Below are 23,209 nucleotides of genomic sequence, written 5' to 3' on the forward strand. Positions count from 1 at the left end.
ACATCATATCTTAGATGCCATGTGCAGGCCTGTAAAACAATCCTGAAAATTCACAGATGAACTATTAATTTTCAAATGTCTCTTAGCTTTTGCTTTATGTTGAAATTCTTCAGTAATGTTTTTTCTTCTGTACTCAGGCTCTACCTTATGTTTGCCTTCTAATTGCCATGCTGTTTTTCATCTATGCCATCATCGGGATGCAGGTTTGTGGAAGTCAAACCTAAACCATAACCAGGAACATTCATACCATTGATCTTAAGGCTGATTGGCATTAAAATATATAGATGTGTTTTTTCTCTGCCATTTGAAACCAGGTCTCAAAGGCAAATATGTGTATTTGTTGTGTTGGATCCATACCTGTTTGAGTAGTTAAGCCTGCTACCTAGTGTTAATTTAATCCAGATATTTTTAACTTATTCTCAATTTTAGTCCAAATTTAACAGTACTTTTTTTTGTCAACCTAATGCTATTTTCTATTTATTCAAGTTCCGGTAAACTAAATTCAAAGGACTTGGTGTCTTTTTTTATCCATGTAGACATACTTTTGTCAACACGACTTAACAAACGTTGACTAGTTTAGTGAGAACAATCATTTTAAAGTTTTTGATTATTTTACAGCCTATAATGCTAAACATTTCCATCTGGTTATTTTGTTCTTTTTTTCTTGTTTTTCTTTTCTTTGACAAAAAACAATGTTAGTGAAAACATTGAAAATTTTGAAGACAAGATTTGATTAAAAAAATCTAATGTTGTAAATGTTCGCTTATTTCAGTCCTTCTTTTGCTTATTAAAGGATTTATTTGGGTAATTTTGTGTAGATTTTGTAATGTGAAAAATGTGTGTTAAAGAAAATATTTTTGTTATGTTTGTTTAAACCTCATTATTTCTCAAATGTCAAATTCCCCAGGAATATATAACTAAATCCTAGTGTGGAACGATTAATATACATTGACACCCACATCAAAGTCTACTCTTGCATGCAATGTATATTAAAAAAAAGAAAACTGTTTTAGTCATGTGATCTTTTGTCCCCAATCACCAAGAAGCTCAAATCAACCGGCCCTAATATTTACATTTTTAAATATTGGTTCTGTACACATATCGGCAGTGGTCTGAGTGCAATGTGGTTTGCAGCTTTTTGGAAATATTGCAATTGAGGAAGACGGGGAGGGTGCCATCGACCAACACAATAACTTCAGGACCTTCGTTCAAGCTCTCATGCTGCTCTTCAGGTTGGATTGTGTGTAAAAGATTGAAGTGTTTTTGTTCAAATGTTTGATATTATTGTTGTTTTTCATTCAGGAGTGCTACTGGAGAAGCATGGCATGAGATCATGCTGTCATGTCTTGGGGGTAAAGAATGTGACGAATTGTCAGGAAATACAGAACCTGAGTGTGGAAGCCAAGTGGCTTATCTTTACTTTGTTTCTTTTATATTCTTCTGCTCATTCTTGGTGAGTTCCCTGCTCAAGTAAGGTCCAATAAAATCCTAAATCCCGTCGTCTGTTGGGTTATTTCTTTTTGAGCATGACTGTGTCTGTTTGCAGATGCTGAATCTTTTTGTGGCTGTCATCATGGACAACTTTGAGTATTTGACCAGAGACTCTTCCATACTTGGACCTCACCACTTGGATGAGTATGTCAGGATATGGGCCGAGTATGATCCTGCTGCTTGGTAAGTGGAGTTGCACATGCATTAATGTTCACCAGTATCAATATTTGCAAAGTACTATGCACCTAACTTTAGTTGTACACCTTAGTATTTCCCACCGATGCTTGCCTTGTAGAATTGTTTAGTAATTTATCTATTCAATGGCCCATGTTTTTCTTTTTTCTTATTCTCTTTACAAAAGCTCACACGGGTCAGACAATGTCAGGAAACGGCTAGTTTTTACTAGCATAGAATAGTATACTGGTTACGTCACAAGTTGTTAACAAGAAGGAATTTTATTTATTTGCAATTTGCTTTATATCTTGATGTATTTGAGATGGTTTTACAGCAGTAGTAGTAGTAATGAATAAATGACCATGTTGGCTTTAAATTATTTGTTTTTCATTATTTTTACATATTTGTTTATGTTGCATACTTTGTAACTCTTCTTAAGTGATAGTGAGCTCTCGATACTGAAGGGTCTGGAATACTTTCGTTAACGGCACTGAAATGTTTAACTGCCAACTGAATTGCTTTTTATCTGCAATTTGAAATGCAAGGGAGCCCACTGTTTTCTAATGTTCTGCAAAATGGGTTTTGACGTATGTGAGAATAACCAAAATTGACATCTGGTTATCTTACTCCAGCAACTACTTCCATATGCCCGTGTGCCTCCTTTCCTTATATGCAAGTTGTCCATCAAAAACCCTCCAACCCAACTTTGAATCCTATTCCTGGAATCTGAATAAGGCCAAAAACTTACTGTGGCAAAGTCTACAATTATTTACAAGGACTCCATTGTCTTTAGTCTACAGTGCAAGCAACAACTGTAGACATGCTAAGTTTAGTGGCATCTGTATTCCAGTATGTGTTTGCTTGTTTCTTATGTTGTCCTGTAGACTGAACATATGTATGTACTAAAGCATGAGAGATAACTTGAAACATAAGAGAAGAAAATAAGGGTATACTGTATAAATAGATCATTTAAAAGATATATAAGTAAAAAAACAGCGCAGCAGTTACATAACTGTACCCACAAAACACAGAAAATCCAGTCAGGGAGTGAGGCTAAATTAGAGCACCTCACTGTCTGTAAGTGTGCTAACATCATAAAAAGAAACTATAATTACGAGAAGGGAAAATAGTTTAACGTTCTGAGGTCATGGGTTCAAATTCCAGCTACCAGCCTTCCTGTGCGAGTTTGCATGTTCTACCCGTGCTTGCATGGGTTTTTTTCGGGCACTCCGGTTTCCTCCCACATTCCAAAAACATGGATGTCAGGTTAATTGGCTGGTCCAAATTGTCATTAGGTGTGGATGAGCAAGTAAGTTGTCTGTTTATGTGTGCCCTGCGATTGGCTGGCAACAAGTTCAGGGTGTCCACTGCCCAAAGATAGCTGGGATGGGTTCCAGCACCCCCGCAATCCCATTGATGATAAGGAGTGCTGATATTGGATGGATTAATATTATACCACAGTTGTGTGGGGTGTGTCTAATTTAGAAAACATTTATTTATCATTTGTAGTTGTTTAATTGCAGTAAGGATCATACAATACCTTTAACACAACTCTTAAACCATTGCTCCAGACTAAATACAGAATGTATTGATGGATTTACAATAACTGCTTACTCTTTTGTATCGGTTTAGTCTGTCCCTAAATGCCTCCTTTGCATATAAGCAGCAAGCTTAGCTCAATTATACTAAGACAAATTGATTATGCAGCAGTTATTGTGCCTGTCTGACCCGTAACAGACTTTCTTAATATCACCATTTGATGTTCGCAGAAAACCGTTGCGATACATTAACAATTGGTCCTTGGTTAAACCTGTATTTAAGAGGGAGGTGTTAACTACGACATATGCTGCCATTACGTGGTGTGTAGTTAGCCACATGTGCAAGTGCAATCAGTTTGCAATAGCTCAATTAATCCATTAGTGCAAATGTCATTAGTATAAGAGTAGTTTTAGGCTATTATGCTCTTTGGAAGTCCTAAGGACCACATTCAACAGTGTTTAGCATGCAGTACTGTGCAGTTTTTGGTGTGATTTTAAAGTGAATGGTTTTTTTGATTAGGCACAGTATTTTTTAGAGTTATCATAGTGGAAAGCATGTTAAAATACTGTGATGATGTGTTTTTCTTCCCAATGTTTTCTCTTCTTTATAAATGTTGGTTGGTGTTTGTTTTCCTCTGTGTGAGCTTCTCCTAACTCCCCTGTATTCTTCTTGCAGCGGGCGCATTCATTATAAGGACATGTACAGTTTATTACGAGTTATCGACCCGCCTCTTGGCTTAGGCAAGAAATGTCCTCATAGGGTGGCCTGCAAGGTTTGACTTTCACTCAAAAAAATTATCAAGCACTCTTGCTAGCCACAGCATCCAGGAATGGAGTGAATGCTGCTTTATTGTTTTTGATTTGAAGGGTTCCTTTTTTTCCATTTATATATCTACTTTCCCGCCATTATCAACTTGCGTTCTGAAATGCAGAGAGAATGTGCGGGACACTCAAAGATGCATGGGAAATGCTCAAAGTGTAATATAATCTCAAAAAAGAAAAAGGAGGATGTTGTATGGGTTCAAATGCAATGTTCCCTTGCTGTGTCGCAATTATGTTTTGGAAGATTTTATTTTGTAACATGTGTAAGGCGTTTTTTAATTAAAAAAGATTACTTATTCTACATAGTTGGGAGCTAAAATTGTAAAAGTCAAATTTATTTTGTGAAATAAGTGTTTAATGTGGATAGGTTCTAAATATTTTTACTAAGGTTGGAGTTGCCTGAAAAATTTAACTGATAAAAATAGCTTTGAAATGTCACCCTCTTTTTGGCCGAAATTGAGCTATTGACTTGAGGACTGTGACTGTATTTCCAGCGAAAAGTAAGGGAACACTGTATCATAAAATTGATCCTTTTTTGTAGAATGTTTTGTTACGTTTATTTTTAGGATAACAGCAACCTACAGTGCCTCACTGTAGTGTTGCATTGTTCTTGTTTTTGAGGGGGTTTCAGGAAAGACAGAAAACTGCATTGACACCCCACCCTCCTCCTTCCCTACTCCCCTCTTCCCTAATTGAGCAGAAGTGGCTTGGTGCCGGCTGTAAAGCTCTGCCATGCTCTTGACTGTGCAAACATAGACGGACAACACACAGACACATGCTCACCAACACGCTTTTATTAGGAAATTGTTACCAATATTACATACTGTGGTCACAAAATTACAACTGCTAGTCCTAGTTCTTTAATTTCTTTCGGATCAATTTAATTTAGGAGAAAGCTCGGTCAATTCGAGCAATCTGGTTTTAACTAAACCTGAATCTTCCCAAACTCTTACAAAAAGACCTCACATGTACACAAAAACATTGATAGAAAAGGAGGCAGAATGACTTTTTTGATGACTTCAATAATCTGTAAGTGATGTGTTTAACTAAGTAAGACAGCTATTCAAGGCCACTATGTTGTCAAATCAGCCAAATAACCTTGTCTTTTTTCTGTTGTTAGGGGGTATTTCTCTCCCCTTCACACATGGCTAATTTTATCCCCATATCTAAACACCCGTCCCTCTGTCTTTTTCTTTTTGCTTCCCTCCATCTCTTCTATCTCTCGGTTAATGTGTTGGTGGCACTGGCTGGCTGTGCAGTGGCAGGATCAGTTGCAGGCAAATGTATGACATGCTCAGGCACATGTGTCCTCCACTAGGCCTTGGGAAAAGGTGTCCTGCACGGGTGGCCTACAAGGTTAGAGAGGACCCCACCCTAAGTCTCCAAGGGGGGATAAAGGGTTGTGGGCAAGGGTGGGCTTTTAGAAAGTGCTAGTAAGATGTCAACATGGTGTAATATTTACTGGTGTTGTTTGTTTGGTTCTATTTATATTTTTTTTATGTTTTGTGAAAAGTGGGGGCGGGCTGGTCATTGTTGTGGTTGTTGTGTGGCAGTGTGGGAATTTGGGGCGAAGTACGGGGACAAATAGCGTGAGGTGAGATGAGACGAGGGATGCTTTTCCACAGGAAGGAACGAAAGGAGGGACCTTCTCAGCTCTTTTGCACCACATATGTTTGCCAGCCAGGCTGACTTGCTGAGCTTACGATGCAACCGTTGGTAACTGTGCACAGGCAGCCTAATGTAGGCAAAGATTTTCCAATGCTCATCCCACCCGTCATTCTTCCCACAGAGCCACAATCCACATACACAAAGAAGTGCATGTGCAGCAGTGCTTGGAAAGTCCACCAGACTTCTGTCCTCGTTCCTTCCTGTGGATGGGGCAAATGCATATTCACACGTGCACACAAATGCAGAAAATGAGGACACATGCACCCACACAGAGGCAGTCTGTGTTCTTTGCTATGGTAGAGAGAGCAGAGGGGCTTGTGTCAGTGATGTGTTTTCCTCCGAGAGCCTTTGGTTGCCATACAGAAGCCGTTCTTTTTCTGTCACCCTTCATGTAGCAGCGCCGAGCCCCCGAGCTGCTTTTTTTTCTATCTGCAAGTCCAATCTTCTCTTTGTCCTTTGGTTCTGTCGTCAATGCAGTTCTATTCTGTTTCCAGCCCCCCTCTCCTCCTCCTTCTGCTCCTACACATCTCTGCATCCCCCCAGCACTCAATCTTCACCTGCCCTCTGCATGGCCCATCGGCACTACTGCCGTTTGCATGAACGCGCCATTCTACATAATTTTCACACATTAGCATAGAAATGTACTCAAAAATATCTTGATTAATGTCACATTCAAACACTGTGACCAAAAGTAGGAGATCACTCCATTGCTAGCAAATATTGCTTTAACTTAAACTTGACAGCATCAATTTTGAATTTCTGTTTGAATCGTCTCCTTGTGTACTGAATAACAAATCTAAACCAGTGGCAGTGGAATTAACAATGTCAGGGTAATTGGCTGAAATGTGACAATCGCATATTGAGACTACTGCAACTGTGTAAAAAGCCATTCCATATGATGAGGTTTATAAAAGCTGCGATGTGAAATTTAAAGTCAAGATCCTGTAACACTAGATTTGATATTAGTGGTTAAAAGCAATCAACCAGTGGCGCAATTTAAACCATGTTCATGCAGTTACCTATTTTTCAAGTCCATTTCTGCTCTCCCCACTGCTATGCCTTCCAAATGATCTATTTAAAGCCTCCTCCCTGAAATGCACCTCAGACCTTTCCCTGTTTAATAGTACTAAATAGAATTGCATGCACATCATGTGCCATCTGAGTTTCATTTCATAACCAGAGCATGAGCCAAATATAAACACCTATGACCCAGTTCCACCCCCAGAACAATGATCCATCTTAGACGGCTCCACGTCATTTCTTAGTATAGACAAGAGACAACAGGGTCTTCAGGCAGGAGTGCTTTCTGACCGACAACGCCACGGGTGCTGTTTCTTTTGCTTTCGTTGTCCCTTATCAGTTCTACTTACTTTTTCTACTTACGCTAATGCTGCAGAAACTATTTTTGTTTTATTTCATCTCCATCATACTCTATCTTTCAGCAGCTGCTTTTGACTGTTGCATCGTCTCCCCTTATTGACATTTACACCTTTGCTTTTTGGAAAGATTTCCTTCATTTTTTGTTGTTGTCTTTTCCACAGAATGCTGCTCTCTCTCACCTATTAACCTTCAAAGTCTGTGCTCATTACGATATCAAAGTTTTAGCAATCAAGCTAGTAGCAAACTTCTCTACACAACTTAATAGCAAGAAGATTATACCAATGCACAAACTCATTTCAATGTTCCCTCACATGTGATGCTTTTCATGTTTGGCTGTGCGGCTTCTTTTCAGTGAGGCATATCGTATATGCATTGCATGTTTGCATGGGGGTAGGGAAGTTTGGTTAACAGGGAGTTGACATTTTAACAATATAGTTGTGCCAGACCAAAGGCAACGCTGGGGGTGCATGGTTTGCCGCATGTCTTTGTGGACTCTGTCTTCGTGTCGCAAAGAAAAAGGCTCTATTTTCGTAGCCTGTGCGCTTGACGGATAAAGGATTTGTCTCAATTTTCAAAAGGACATAACACAAATTTTGCTGTCTTTCTTGCCAATTTAGAGGTTTTCTACTTCCAAGAAAATCTTTAAAATACAGTTCAGGCATTCCAGTACATTGATATTCATTCATTGTAGGTCAGGTAAGATTTATTTTGAAGTAAAGCCTCAGTCTGTAGGCCAAATTTTGGCAGGTCATTGCGAATTTATAAGAATATTTCATCTTGTATTAATTGGGAATGAGACTGGGCACTTTTGGAGACCACAATAATGGCAACATTTCTGTTATAATTTATCACAAAATGGGGCCCAATTATACTAGCTGCTCTTTGCAATTGACCCCATCGATGGAAATAACAAGGGGCAAAAACACTCCACCCATGTTAGACTGCCAATTCCGCTAAACAAGACCAGGAACGAAAAAAGGGCCCAATGTAATTGTGTGAATGTTTACTAATTTTTCGCATAATGTTATAAGCAAACAAGGCCTTTGATGAAAAGAACCAATAAGAATAAAACCAAAGAGCATTTCCCTTTCCACCAGATGTCTGATGCTTATTTTGGGCTTATTGGTTCAAGACAGGTCTCTGTTGTGAATCTCCAATCCCTATTTAAGGAGCTGTGTGTTACAAAAGTCACTGTCTTCTTAACACTAATGGTTCACACCACCTCTAAGATAATTGGGTTTGTACAAATTGTGTATAAAGCCTGAGAACATATTACAACGTAATGGCTCCATTTGACAACATCAAATTTCCCATATTTTGGTAAAAATGAATAACAAATGCTTTACACAGCTCCTACAGCTATCCTCCCTCGAACCCCAAACACTCTCCACCTTGTTGCTTGGAGGTTCCACAAACATTTCCAACTGTTTTTGTCCCTCAACTTGACTGATCATCCCTGCAGAGACTTCTACGCATGGATCTGCCTGTGGCTGACGACAACACAGTCCACTTTAATTCCACCCTCATGGCTTTGATCCGAACGGCACTGGACATCAAGATCGCCAAGATCTCTGAAGGTGCAAAATCTCTCTTGACTGCCAGATATGTTTTACCCGAAAGGACACTTTCAAACTTATATTTATGGTATCAAATAAAGTATTATGAAATTCTTGGATATTAGAATTAGACAATTTAGATATCAGGATACCACGAACAGAATGTAATAGTTTTGATTATTGATTGTTTTATTTACTGTCGTTGGTTTAAGGTGTTTTGGGTTGATAATACCTATTTTTTGGTGACTATTTCTGTAGTCTGTAAAGATGATTTTAAGACTTACTAAATTGTGTTGACTTCGGTTTAGGCCTGAGCAATTATCATAATTAGAAGAATTCAGTTTGCCTGTTTGTGGAATAGAAGGTAGGAATTTAATTTGAAGCTGATTTAGTTACTGATTAGTTAATTGTGGCATTTAGGCAGGCTAGTCCCAAACTATGGTTCGATATGTTGTTGTTTTTTTTGTTTGTTTGTTTTTCAGCTGTAAATATTAACTTTACAATTATTTTTTTAAAACCATCTCAAAATATTGTACTTTATGACGATATGGCTCACTGTAAAAGTGCAGTCTCATTTATGATCGCCATTGCTGTATTTACTAGAAACCTAGGGCTCACCTGATAATAGGGCACAGGCTTTAGATAAAATCCGCACCCTGGGCGGTCACCCTAACCCAAGGCCACCAAGCTGGTATATATGGGTGAGGTTTATTATTTCAAATTAATTAAAATCTTAATGTCCAGATTGATAAAGTCAACATTTTGTTTTTCAGCTTTGTCGCTTAACCGCAAGTTATTTTAATCACATACATAACTTATAACCACATATTTATCTTTTTCCCAAAACTTATAAACATGATTGTATTTGTATATGTAGATTTGTCGCTATATATCACTTTATCCTCATTCTTTGTGTACATGTGCATGTTTGTGCCAGGTGGTATTGACAAGCACCAGATGGATGCAGAGCTGAGGAAAGAGATGATGGCAATCTGGCCGAATCTCTCCCAGAAGCATCTGGACTTGCTGGTGACTCCCCACAAGTGTAAGTTACAGTGTACATGGGCGTGCCACGTGGCCTGTCTGCAGCAGCCCGCATCACCCACTTCTCCGGCGATGTTTCTCTTCCACGCCACCTGAGGATTGCTTCTTTCTGCCAGTTTCTCTCTTCACTGCTACACCCTCTGATACAGCTGACACTGAACATTGACAGAACCTGCGCACACTCATAATAATAGAACCTACAATCAGAGGGTGTCACTCTATAGAGTATCTCTATAGATGTCTTTTCACTGCAGGGCCAATCCCAGTTGTGTATAGATAACCTTGTGTTTCCCTTAAATGTATACTAAGAAGTATGTCCTGGGTATTTGCTTATTGTATGTTATCAGTACATAGTGACTCCTTGAGATACAAGAAATATGTTTATAGGTTAAACATGTTTAACACCGGTGAGGGTTGAAATAAGAGTTTAGTTGAAGGGTGAGTTGCACGTGAAGTTATGTTTATATGAACACCAATGGTAGAGCAACATATACAGAATAGGAAAACGGTAGAACCAATAAACGCTTAGGGTCTGCAAAAATTGACTAATGACTGACTGTAGACAGATTTCAGATTGTTAGGAAGTATGAATGTGGTGTTGAAATGATTTAATCTTTTGCAGTAGCTCTAGAATACCCAAAAAGAAAAATCCAAGGCTTACTTATAACAGTCAAGTGCTTCTTATCCTATTTTTATTGCATATCACAAGGGTCTAATGTTACTTCTACTGTAACAAAAATCTCCCTGTGAAAAGACACTTCGCTCAATGTCTGTGTATTTGTGACGTGTGTAAAGTGGAGTTGTTGTGTTTTTTGGTGTGCACGCCTCACCCTTCTTTACCATTTCTGGCGCTCAGGGTCCATACCAAAGGGTCTAATCTTGCAGGATAACTTGTCATTCTCTCAGCAGCGACAGACCTGACAGTTGGCAAAATATATGCTGCCATGATGATCATGGAGTACTACCGGCAGAGCAAGAGCAAGCGCTCACAGGCACTTCGGGATGAGCAGGTAATGCATGACTGTTGCGAGGGCTAAAGTGTGCCCGCAAGAAAAGAATTGAATGTGTGCATGATCACAGGCACATTTAGACTGGGTCTACAGTATGTGCTGATATGTGTTTCAAATAATGGAAGAGTAAATACAAAATGAAGTCATTTTGTTATAATTAACAGTCAGATTTTTTTATATTTACATGTAAACATCACCATAATAGATTTAAAATAACCAAGGAGGAAATGACCCTATTGAAAATGGTGAAGGCTGTGCGGCACATCACCATGGATTAAACACAACAACTGGCCGGGTTGTTGACAGACTGAAAATACAACTGTCAAGACATTTGAGTTTAACTTAGAGTGAATGTATTCAATTACTTTGGGTCTTTTGAAAATATAGTATGGACGGACTCAAAACTCCATGTAAAACTCTGATTGTTTCAAACTCAAAGTCGGGAGTTAAAGTAGGCTACATTTTGTTTATCTTAGTTAAAATCTATTGTGGTGGTATTAAAGGCCAAAATATAAAAACTCTCCCTAGTGGTAGAAATGGCAATGCTGCTATCTGCTGCTTAAAAGATGTCCCCTCGCAAGCATCAGCTGTCCTCTTTTAATGACGTTTTTTTTGTGGTTCAGCAACGTTGAGTTTGGTTTTTGTGGCTCAGCGAGTCTTTCTGATTTTACACAAAAGTTCTGTAGACATATTTGGTTATTCATATATTCAACAGTGTGATTCAAAAGTCTAATTTCTTGGTCCGTTCGCAAACAAGTGATGGGTCTTTTTCAAGGCATAATTTGAAGCCCTCTAAAGGGTTCTTTTGACAATTTTGTCTTTTTTTTCTTTTTATACTCAGCATACTGTACTTCCTCACTCCAAATGAAACGTCCCACCATTTGCATGTTTTTATTGATACAGGCCTGCTTTGTACTTTAAATATTCTGATTGTACCATTTCATGTTTTGATATATTTCTATTCATATAACGTCCAAACATCTCCCCGTTACCCTGCACTTTTCGCTTCCCTCTTGGCTTCCGTCAATTACTCCAGTTCGACCTTTCCCTTGCTGCTTTGACTCGTTCCTGACGCACTGCCTTGGTATATCAAGTGTCACCTTAAACTGAAAAATTGGAGGCCACCTGTTACTTGTGTTTATTTAGTGTTCTGACTGAGTTACCTGGTGTCATGGACCCAGTGACGGGTGTGCCTGGATTCCAGCTGCCCCCCACTCCCATCCTTCTGGTTCTGCTTTGCTCATTTCCATGCCCCATTTCCCTGTCGGTCTGCCTGATAGCTGGCGATGGCCATGTCGTATATATTACACAGAATCGAACGCCATTACTGTTTCAGCGCGTGGAGCCATCTTCCCCCACCCAGGACGGGGGTCCCGTGCTCAACAATGCCCTCCCACCACCTGAAACAAAAGAGACAATGAGTAGCCTGTAAGTCTGACTGTGTGTGAACAAAGTCGAATGTGTGTTCTGGGTTTTTATGGCTGTGTATATCGGTGTGACAGGCCAGTGGAAGGGGGAGTCCCGGAGAGCCACTCATGGGTCACGGCGCGTGCTCAGGAAATGTCTCAGAAGGTCGGAAGCTGGAGCCCCGAAGATGGCCTGGGTAGCATGACCACCTCTCAGGTAGAATGCTAACATATACTTACAAGTGCTAATGTACGTACAGTACAGTCCATCAAACATCGAAAATCTCAGCTCATGCCACAAGTCTCTGGTGTCCAGTCATTTGTTTTACCACCACTATCACAAGAAATCCCAGAGTACGGTCCTGTTGTATTCCTACTGAGGAATTGGCACATTTGTCCCAAACTGCTGCTGCCAAGCTTCGCCATTTTTTCACTCATGTGCATCTATGAAACAATTATTCCTTTGCCATCTATGAAATAACATAAACACAAACATACATGTCTTACTGCCTTCGATCCTTCAGTCATATGCCCCTGTAATTTTGGAAATCAATAATGTGGGCTTCCCCAATAATGGGATTTGGTGCAGCTTCCTGTCAACAGGTTTTGATTTCGAAAGGGTACAAGAGAGGGTATAATCTAGGTTAGCTTTTGACATCCATTTTTTTTAATTTAAATTTTAAAAATGAAACAAAGTGTTCAATGCTGTTACAATGTACCTAATGTTAGAATGTTGTATATAGGCTAAACACAAGCTTTCAGATTTACAAAGTTTGTAGAAAATGAACTAAGAAGCAATCAGATGGATTCTCCATCAAATGGATTTTGTTGTATAATTAATTTTCCACGGATAATGTTAATCAGAATGCCCCATTTAGATACTGTAAGTGTAGAAACATAAAACTTATTGTGAAGAGAAAACATTTGGTGAGTTGACTTTATACAATTCCAGTGTGTTTGCCAATGAAATATGAGAGTCGCACCATATTAGACATAAAGGTCCTGCAAAGTGTTCAATATATAAAGATTTGCCAATACTTTCTTATCATTATACATCATGTTTTCAAAATGGTATCTTAATAAGACAACAACAAAAAATCTGAAACTTGGCTGTTCTCCCTCGTGTCAAGATGAAAATGTAGGTTGCTCTCAAGGACCATGTAAATGGTTCTTTCACAAAAATTGTTATTTGGAAGACTTGTTTGAACAATTTTGGAAACTTTTGACCCACATTCCAGTGTTGGACATCTTAAGTTAGGATTTTTTTTAAGCTTGGGTTTCTCGTATAATTGTGTCTAATGAAGCTCCTTTTATGTATGGTCAAAACTAAAATTACATGCTGATCTGTAAGTGGGAACTACCTGGTCATTGTACTCTGATCCTGTCATCGACGACTTTGCTGTGTAAGACCTTTGGTTCTCTGCCTCTGTGGATAACAACGCCCCAGACCTCCACCAGTCCCTGCCCGAGCCACCCCGATGTCTTGGCAGCCAATCACAACATCTCCTGCTCTCCTGCTCTGTTTGCAGACGGTAGAGATGAGAGAGATGGGGCAGGATGGTTACTCGGATACTGAGCACTTTCCACCAATGGAAGGCCACGGCAGGGCCGCTTCCATGCCCCGCCTACCAGGCGACAACCAAGTGAGCAGCATTGTCACCCGTCCAACCCCTCCACCCCCCTTCTTCATTTTGTGTCCTATCACTCAAGTCTTTGCTAAACAATTCATTGCTGTGGTTCACGGCTGAGCCTGACCCTCTTCCAATATCAGAACAAACAAGACCTAGCTAGCTTTATCTAGATTAAGTATCGAACACGTTTATTTCTGGCTCTGCAGAACGACAGCAAGGCAAAGTCTCACTTATCGCTCTCTTCTTACCATGCTGGCGTCCTTCCTTTCTCCCATGTCTTGCATGTGATCGTTTCTCTCTCCATGTGACACCCTCAACCATTTTGTGCTGTTTCTCACTGGTGAGTGCTCTGGTTTGGCAATGCACAAAACTTGTCAGACACACATTGTGCGCCAATGCATAGTCTGGGCCCTGACTTGATAATGTTGTTACCACAGCTCTTGTAGACGTCGAGCTCTGTTTTTCTCACTTCCTGCTGAATGGAGGGCGTACCTTTGATGAATTATGACGGGTTTACCTCACCCTTGCCTAGTGTGTGTGTGTGTGTGTGTGTGTGTGTGTGTGTGTGTGTGTGTGTGTGTGTGTGTGTGTGTGTGTGTGTGTGTGTGTGTGTGTGTGTGTGTGTGTGTGTGTGTGTGTGTGTGTGTGTTAAACAGATTGCTTTTTTTTTGTTTTACTATTTTGCCGATTGTGCTTCATTTCGACTGTTAATTAATCACTGTTTTGACGTCTTTCACCTGCTCTGCGTGGTAAGTGTTTCTCCTCCTTTACTGCTGCTCCAGTGTATGCCTGGACTTTCTGTGTCTCTTTGAGATGCAGCTCCAACTACACGACCGTCCCTCGATCTTTTCTCTCCATCATTGTGAACATATACATCTTTATTGTTTTCCCCAGTCTTCCGTATTCCTCCGTTGTTTTAGGTCCGCTTCATTTGTGGCTTGGCTGTGTGTGTGTGTGTGTTTGTGTGCGTGCGTGTTTTTTTTGTGCTCACACAGAAGCGGAGAAAAGGGAAGCACCGTGGCAGTCACCTCAGTGTATGTATCCTGTCTTCCCAGTCTCGTTGTTCCGGATCTTTTCATCTCCTCTCTATTACTCTGCCTTGGCTTTAAAACCCATTCCCACCCAGAATTGCATTTTGCTTCAATTTAAAGCGGGAGGAACTTGTTTTTATATTTTTTTTTTTTTTACTGTAAAATGTACATGATTTGCCACCAACTGCAGTGGTACAATCGTAAAAGGATTGCGTATAACACTAGTTACCATTTTCATCTGATCTTCCTAAATTTAATGTATACTTGCTTTCATCATGCTACACTGGGGCTGAGCGATGCAGGCAAAACATAAAATTTGGATGTTATTGATCTATCTAGACGACTACGTTTTTCGATTGATTCAAACAAAAAACCTCTCCCAACAAACATATTTTTTAAAGACGGATATATTGATTAAATAATACATCATGTGCAAAATGCTCGTAAAAAAAAAAAAAAAAATACTTTCAATCGGCTTTAACTTGAAGGCAGTGTTGGACGTGCCCCACTCCCAAATGCGGCACCTACCATTCCCTACTGGTGACACACAACCAAATATGCGCATATTAACTGTGATGACAGTATTTTATTTAACAGCTGTAAATTTAGCTTAGATGTGATCCAATACAGATTTAACACACACACACACACACACACACACACATATATATATATATATATATATATATATATATATATATTAATAGGGAAAAATCTCTATGTGAAGAAATTCGGAATTCTCGTACTTGCTTGACTTACTTGCACCATACCTATATTATCCAAAAAAATGCTGCTGGCTGATCGAGCGCTGTATTTGGCAATTTGAATGATACAAGATTATTCAGCCTTTAGACATTGAATTAGTAAGGGAATAAAGCATCAATGCACCTTGTAGTAACCATAATAGAGTTCCCAAAAGTTATTAGGAAAGCGTTACACGACTCGTTATCGAAAAAAGTAATTGTGTTTTGAGAACACTGCGTAAGGGTAAAACTCTGGTAATGCTAAAAGCAGCTACTCATAGATAGTTACTTAACTCGTTGGGAACTATTGTTTCAGATTCAGCATCAGCTGAGACTCATTTAAATGAAAATTTTCCATTCAGAACTTTGATTTTACAAATCAGCACATTTGCAAATTCATTGCATACCCTTCTTCAAAGCCTAATGAGGAAGAGCACCGCTTTGTGTGTGTATGGGGGTGGGTGGTGTTGTCCATGCAATTGCGACAGGGCAAGCTTTATTCCAAATTTCACAAATGTCATCTTCTTTAGCATGAACTCCTCTGGGGACACTTTCCCGAGTGATGCTAGCATCTTGAGCTACTTGGCTGGCTGGAGATTTGTAGCACGGTGCTTCTTGTATTAACACTTACTAACCAATGGTTTTCTATTCGTCTCATTCTGCTTCTGTTTGTTTTCTCTTTATCTCTACTACCATGCCGGTGTGCCTGACATGATTGTTTTCTTGATTTTATGTCTCCATTCGTTACTGCCAACTGGCATGCTATTTGTATGGACTGAAGGCGAGTGTGTTCATGAGAGCATGCTGTGTGTGGGATGAGAAGAGATGCAAAAAGAATGATGTGAGTGGAAATGGTAGAGATTATTAATGCTGCTATTGCTGGGAAATCAAACCTTAGGTTCTTTACATATGTACACTATATGGACAGCCTTCACCTTGAATACTAATTCATTCATTTGGATAGCTGATACTTTTAAGGAAGTCCCCCCTTTTTTCCTCTAAGAACCCAATGCCATCTACAAAACGTAAAATCTATTCAAAATCCGAGATAAAGGGATTTTTGTGACAAGTTTACTGTTATGGAATAAAGCAATAGTATTTATACTGTATAAAATACTTGTTAACTTATACATTTTCACATACGTTTTTTGATCATTTAAAATTGTATGCTGTATAACATTTTTTACGTGGAAAAATCTTTTCAAAATTAAAATAAAATAAAAACTCCCTTTTTTGGTTTGACTAATCTCTTTTTGCCCATTTTAGCTCTAAATTAGATCGTGTCAGTCAGTGGTAGCAGATGACAATCGACATAGATTGCTAATATTGTTGCGGTACCCTAGCAAATGTAATCTTTAATCAAGCATCTATTTTTTGAGCGTATTGCTCTGCCTTTCTCACCACAGTATAATGCAGATAGTGAGTGAGTTTTCAGCCATATGAGAAAAGCACATACCGAGTAGATGAAGTGCGAACTGGCACTCTGACATCTTTAATAAAATTGGGATAGTTTCTGTTACAGAGGAAAACGACCTCTAGATTAAATAAAGGCTGCAAAGGCCTGCACTGATACGTATAATAAACAACACTAATTTTACTGCAAGAACTAAAAATATGCTGAAGGAATGACGTTGTTTATTAGGTGAATAATATAAATTTGTTCACACTACATTTTATTATAATGTTGTCTGTCTTGCTGTGAGTAAATAGGTGCTGTATTGTGTTTGTAAGGTTTTATATCACTTAATAAGGGAAATTGCAATCAGTAATAATGGGAGTATTTGGCTGAAGTTAACAGATATTGTATAATACCATTGGTGTATACTCCACTGTAACCAAACATTTAAAAGTGAAATTTAATTTGACTGAAATCTACTATTGTGATGAGAAAGTAGAGCAGTCATATAAAGGTTTTTATTTCCAGGTCTCCCAATACTTTTGTCCATATAGTGTACATCACATTATACATTTAACATTGTTGGCAACCGATGCCCCATCGACTGTAGGCCACTGTCTTGATCCACTAGTCGGGAGCACAGGCACGCGTATACATGCCTGCATGGCTGCATCAAAGCACGGGGAAGGAAAACTGGGATTTCATGCAGTCTGGAATGTGCTTTGTTCTGCGGGGGTTATGGGAAATAACATTGGATTTTCTTTGTATTTTTCAATATTTGTCAAACTACTATATTTTCCGAGACTATAAGGCACAACTAAAAAAAAACGAATTGTCCAGACGTTTGAAAGTGCGATTAAAAATGGAAATGCATTCAGAATACATAGGTGTGCCTAAGCAATGATTGATCAATCAATAATCCTCATTGGCCCAAATTGCAATACATTACGTTGCATGCAACGAGCTGTGGCGTGAGGGCGCCAACTCTCTACCACAATATCTTAAGTGGTACAGATGACATATAAAAACGCATTCGACCTTACAGTATTTCATTGTGACATTATTTTGGTTCATAGTGTCAAAAACACTTATTTGCACAGTGCATTCTGATAAGTGAAACGGTATCTCCACTTCTTCACCTGTGCATCAATAATGTTGTGAAAGATAGGAACAGAAAACAAAAAATCTATCAACAGAATACTCTAAAAGCTTTTTTAAATATGTAGACATATTTAACCAAGTCATTGACACACAGTTGAAGAAGTGTAGGGACTGTTCAAACTATCAGAATGCACTATGTAATTCAGTGCTTCTGGCACCGTGAGCAAAAATAGGCTGATAATGAGATAAACTGTAACGTTTTTTCATATGTCATTTGGTCTAGTGAAAAAGTATCTGCCCCTTCGCCGTCGCAATCCGTGTTCGATTTCTCATTGCAAAAAAAATGTATGCGATTTTAATCAGCAATCCAATGAACGATTTATTGTATATCGTTGCACTATTATATGCTGTAAGTATATAAAGACGGTAGCTCTTACTGTAGACTCAATTTCATGCACATTATGGTCAGGTGCACTCTATGTATAAAAAAAGACGAATTTTTCGAGGTGCGTTTTATAATACGGTATGCCTTGTAGTGTGAAAAATATGGTACTTCTTTTGAAGCTTCTTACTTTGTTACTAAGTGTATTACTATGCCTTTTGAAATGATGCAAGCGCAAAGTTGCTGTAAGTCTTGTATTAAATTGGAAAATATATTGTAATCAAACCATGCAAACATGTACACTTAAGCGGGTGACACCACTTAATCTGAATCTCCCAGCACATGTCCTTCCTCATTTCTCTGGCAGACCATCAGCGACAACAGCCCCATGAAGCGCTCGGCCTCGGCCTTAGGTCACAGCAGGTCAGGACGTGGCAGCAGAGACAAAGGAGGCCAAGATGTCTACAACATGGAGAATGTTATACCCGAGGAAGGTCGGGCTTCCCGGCATGGCCACAGAAGAAAAGAGCGCAGTCATCGGGCCTCTGAGAGGTCCCTGAGTCACTACACGGATGTGGACGCAGGTTGGAGGCTTAAAAAAAACACACCCATACTCAGTAAAGTCATTTTTGGATAGGTTGACCTTAAACCCTAAAATAATAGCAGCAGCCGTTATTCTTTTGGCATGTAGGCGTGTCACTGTATTGTGTAGTGCTACCATAAACGACTTCTAAGAAGGAAGAATACACACTGCTGAGTTTCAAATAAACAAATTACAACTTTTTTTTCATTTCTTTGCCAAGCCATTTGCAAGCTTTTTGTTGTTTTCCAGTACTTTAGCAGCGAGATAGCCAGCAATTATGGTGAGGCTCACGTTATATCAAAAGATTTCTTGACTTATGAGCATATTAACCTTCATGGCATGATTTTTTAGTGACAAAGCGTGTGTCAGTGTACATTATTTTTTACTTCAACTTAAAGTTCGATAACTTAGCCAATTTATAAATATTTTCAAGCGCTCCAAATGTTGGTTGGCATCAGACTTATCCATACACATATAGTTTTTCATTTATTTATTCCCCCCCCTGCCCTTGGGTAGTACATCTCCTAAAAGTGCCAAAAAAGAAACCTAACTGAACCGTATATAACTACACATAAAATCCTGAGGTGAATATTTCACATGGCATAGTTAGAGCTTCATATTTGTCAAAAAGTGGTGTTTTTTTTTTTTAATACATGCCAATATTTTTGACAATAACAGTTTCCCTAAAAACAACACTGTACGTTATTTGGACGTGACCCTTAAGTGTGAAAACTCAGTCACCTATGAATATTTTTTTACTTTCAACCAATCAAAATGTTTGTTGGCATCAGACCGATCTATACGTTTATAGATTTGAGGTCATTTATTTACTTACCCTCTAAACTTGAAGACGGACATCATTGCAGCAAACATCGGACGACCCAGTTCCTTGTCCCACAGGCTCTTTGTTAGTTAGTTTAATGTTATCTTCATTGAAAAATACGGTGTGTTTTGTTCAAATATAAAGATATTTCTGAGTGGCCCCAAACATTTGAAAAGTTGTATATTACCATGATTTTGTACAAATTTTATATTATCTGCTTTTGGCGCAGACACCCAGTCAGGTGACCCCATGTCCAGAGACAGGGATCGGGACAGAGATCGAGGCCGGTCCAAAGATCGCAAGCACCATCACCATCATCACCACCATCACGGTTCCATAGACAAAGAACGTTACGGCGCAGAGCGTGGCAGCGACTACGGCCGCAAGCATTCCCGTGACCGAGAGCCCGAACGGGAATGGGACCCACGGTGGTCACGATCTCCCAGTGAGGGTCGTGACTGCCTCACCCACAGACAGGTGCGCCTTTCTGTAATTCATCGTCAATTTGGTTTATTTGGAGTTCCTCTTACAAAGCTAAGTGAGGGTGAAATGTTGTAAACTATTACCCTCTTGGTTTTAAATTTACTTTGATTGGCAAATCAAATGACTGGCTAATGTTTTTTGATCCTGGAATTCGCCATAAATATGCTACATAAATTGCTCAGAAATGCAAACTAAAATATTCGAACATACTGTTAACCGAGTAATCCTGTTACATAAATCAAAAAGGGTTATCTCCCTTTTGAACAAAAGCTTGATGTGCAAGTATTGACAAACACGTGAGATGAGTCAGCTATAATTTCTGTGAAGGACTCAACAAATATGCATACACATTGTTGCTTATTTTTGTCTTATCCAATTTTATCTTCCTGCCCCCACACCACTCCATTCCAACATCAGTTTTTTTTTTTGGAACATAAATCAATGTTAATGATGTCAGCACTGCAACCCCCTTTGCATCGAGTTTTGTTTAACAAAGCGTGAAGAACAATGTACTGTACTTCCTATATCACGCTTTACTTTTTGCGGTTTTGTTACTTTGTGGACTTGTGTGCATTTTAATTGGCTAAACAGTCACTCCATCTCTTTTGTACCTGTGTTTATAACAATATGGTTTAATATGTACACGTCGTTCAACACCTTGCCACATTTACTCTACGTTCGTGCAAATTCTCGTGCAAATTCTCGTGCAATTACGTGTTTCGTGATTCTCAGCGAGTAGCTCAAGAAAGGGACCTTTTCATGAGCTGTTAAATTACATTCTCTGTTGAAGGCTGACGTGTAGGACCAATGTATTGGCTGTGAATTTCCCCTATTTCTCTTGAGACTCATGTCCTTGCATGAGTGTATTAGGATCTTTTAGCCAACAGGAAAAAAGAGCGAGAACCACTGCCTATCACTATGCTCCTCTCGGGAAAAAAATGTTTATGGTCTATAGAGCTTTTCAAGTCAATGATGACCTCCCAAAGCGCTTTACAATGTGCTTCACATTTTTCCCTTTTACACACTAACAAACCGATAGTAGCATCAGCCATGCAAGGCAAACTACCTGCTATCAGGGGCATTAGGGATTCAGTGTCTTGCCAAAGGACACTTCGACATATAACACGGAGGAGCCGGGAATCGAACCTGCGACCTTTTGGTCCCAAGACGAGCGCGCGACCTCTTCAAAAACACACCTGCACCGCAAACTTCAGAGCGAGAAATGTTGCAGAGCAGAATCAGGACGCAACTGTTTAGAAGTTATTTGTAAAAAAAAAAAAAAAAAACGTTTATGAAGTACATGACTTGATTTGCTGTTTAAAATTTCCTTTTCACGTTAACAAATTTTACGCCACAATTTTGTTTCCCAATAACAACTACATGATGGCGATTTAAATGATCAGAAGAAACAAAGCGAAGAGTGTTCTGAAATTATCTTTATCGCTGTTCTGAATCAATAGTGCAATATAGCAGCAAGATTATTTTTGAAATTAGAAATTGCCAGTATAGAGGTTATTTGTAAAAAAGAAAAAATGTTCATAAAGAACAGTACTTTCATTTGTTTAACAAACGATTGAGCCTGTTAATAGGGGTTGTTACTTGATAACCTAATAAATACCGTAAATTCCAGAAAACAGAGTTTACCAAAATAAAAGCAGTATGCACAAATTTAAGAAATAAACTAAACTGTGTTTTTGTACAAGCTGCACTGGATTTCAAGCCGCAAGCTTAAACAGCCATGAAAATTAACTCATTCACATTAATTTCTTACATTTAAAAAAAATCAGCAGGTAAATGTCTAGTACAGAAAGTAACACATTGTGCCATTATGAAAACACTTGTTTGAAGACTCTACCCACAGCTGTCAATCTAAGTTATCGAGCACAGCAGTCCCTGGTCCACATCAGCTCTAAGCCAGCTGCTAGGCACCAGCCGAGGCGGACTGCGGGGCATTTTGACACGATGTCCGACGGGCACTGCAGTTTGGGATATATGCAGTCACCGCCGACACCCTCATCTGCCTCTCGAAAAAAGATAAAAGAATAGGCCGCGTTGTTTTATAAACCGAAGTGTTTAAAACATAGAAAAAAGCAGCGGATTGTAATCTGGAATTTACAGAAAATGAACAATTTGTGGACTTTGCCCAAGGGGGTTATTTTTGAAACGCTACACCCGCGAAAAGAGAGGGATTACTGTGTTTAGAAAATCAGAGTTTTTACATTTCTATTTTTGTGGCAAGGGTAACTGAAGGACACCTAGACATCCAGTTATCCAGACTTTTACTGTATGCACTAGATCAGTGGTCGGCAACCTCCTGGCAGCAGACCAGTACCGGGGGCCGTGGCTCGTTTGGTATGAGGCTGCACAGAAAGAAAAAAGTGCCTTTTCTTTGACTTGAACCAAACATATTTTTTTTTCAACCCCCAAAAAAATGAACGTTTGGCTGAGCATTACAGCGAGGTTTTACATCACCATAATTGAGCAATGGTTGATCAGTCGACAAATATCACTGACCTAATTTGCCTGGAATTGGATGCAGAGGGAATCGAACCTAGATCACGGCAATGAGAACACTCAAACCTAGCCACAAGCTCACTTGGATTGTAGGTGTCAAAGCAAAAGGCATTAGCTTTTACCTCATCATCACCACACACGGTGCCACATTGTAGAATATTGTTTTGGGTGAAAACATTTTCATAATGCTCCATTATAATGAAATCATGTATCATCAACGGTAATGATTACTATGTAATGGAGCATTATGGGAAAGAGTTCAGCCCAAACAACATTCTACGCTGTGGCACCTTGAGCAGAAATAGTGTGAGGATGAGATATAATCCAATGGTATCTAGATCGCCAGTGGCCTAAAATTTGCACGGAGGATATTAGCCAATTGCTGTTGTTATTATTAGTAGTAGTATTGGTAGTAGTAGTTGAAGTAGTAGTA

General features: G+C 39.2%; 1 protein-coding gene across 17 annotated transcripts in view; it reads left to right on the top strand.

Moving 5' to 3' along the window:
* Positions 1 to 23,209, top strand: part of cacna1aa (calcium voltage-gated channel subunit alpha1 Aa) — a 78,494-nt gene that overhangs the window by 49,788 nt on the left and 5,497 nt on the right. For 6 of the 17 annotated variants that reach the window (XM_088333050.1, XM_088333075.1, XM_088333057.1 and 3 more), the window contains 14 exons: positions 138 to 203; positions 1,135 to 1,232; positions 1,303 to 1,453; positions 1,547 to 1,674; positions 3,880 to 3,976; positions 8,536 to 8,650; positions 9,567 to 9,674; positions 10,580 to 10,683; positions 11,996 to 12,111; positions 12,186 to 12,306; positions 13,619 to 13,732; positions 14,716 to 14,754; positions 18,741 to 18,957; positions 20,009 to 20,256. In XM_088333050.1, the coding sequence (XP_088189176.1) occupies positions 138 to 203; positions 1,135 to 1,232; positions 1,303 to 1,453; positions 1,547 to 1,674; positions 3,880 to 3,976; positions 8,536 to 8,650; positions 9,567 to 9,674; positions 10,580 to 10,683; positions 11,996 to 12,111; positions 12,186 to 12,306; positions 13,619 to 13,732; positions 14,716 to 14,754; positions 18,741 to 18,957; positions 20,009 to 20,256 (1,722 nt within the window). Of the gene's footprint in view, positions 1 to 137; positions 204 to 1,134; positions 1,233 to 1,302; positions 1,454 to 1,546; positions 1,675 to 3,879; positions 3,977 to 5,284; positions 5,382 to 8,535; positions 8,651 to 9,566; positions 9,675 to 10,579; positions 10,684 to 11,995; positions 12,112 to 12,185; positions 12,307 to 13,618; positions 13,733 to 14,715; positions 14,755 to 18,740; positions 18,958 to 20,008; positions 20,257 to 23,209 lie in introns of all 17 variants that reach the window. The other 11 variants (XM_088333067.1, XM_088333079.1, XM_088333066.1 and 8 more) reach the window with 7 other exon arrangements.

This window comes from Urocampus carinirostris, chromosome 1 (assembly GCF_059441175.1).
Source record: "Urocampus carinirostris isolate Australia breed hairy pipefish chromosome 1, RoL_Ucar_1.0, whole genome shotgun sequence".
NCBI lineage: Eukaryota > Metazoa > Chordata > Actinopteri > Syngnathiformes > Syngnathidae > Urocampus > Urocampus carinirostris.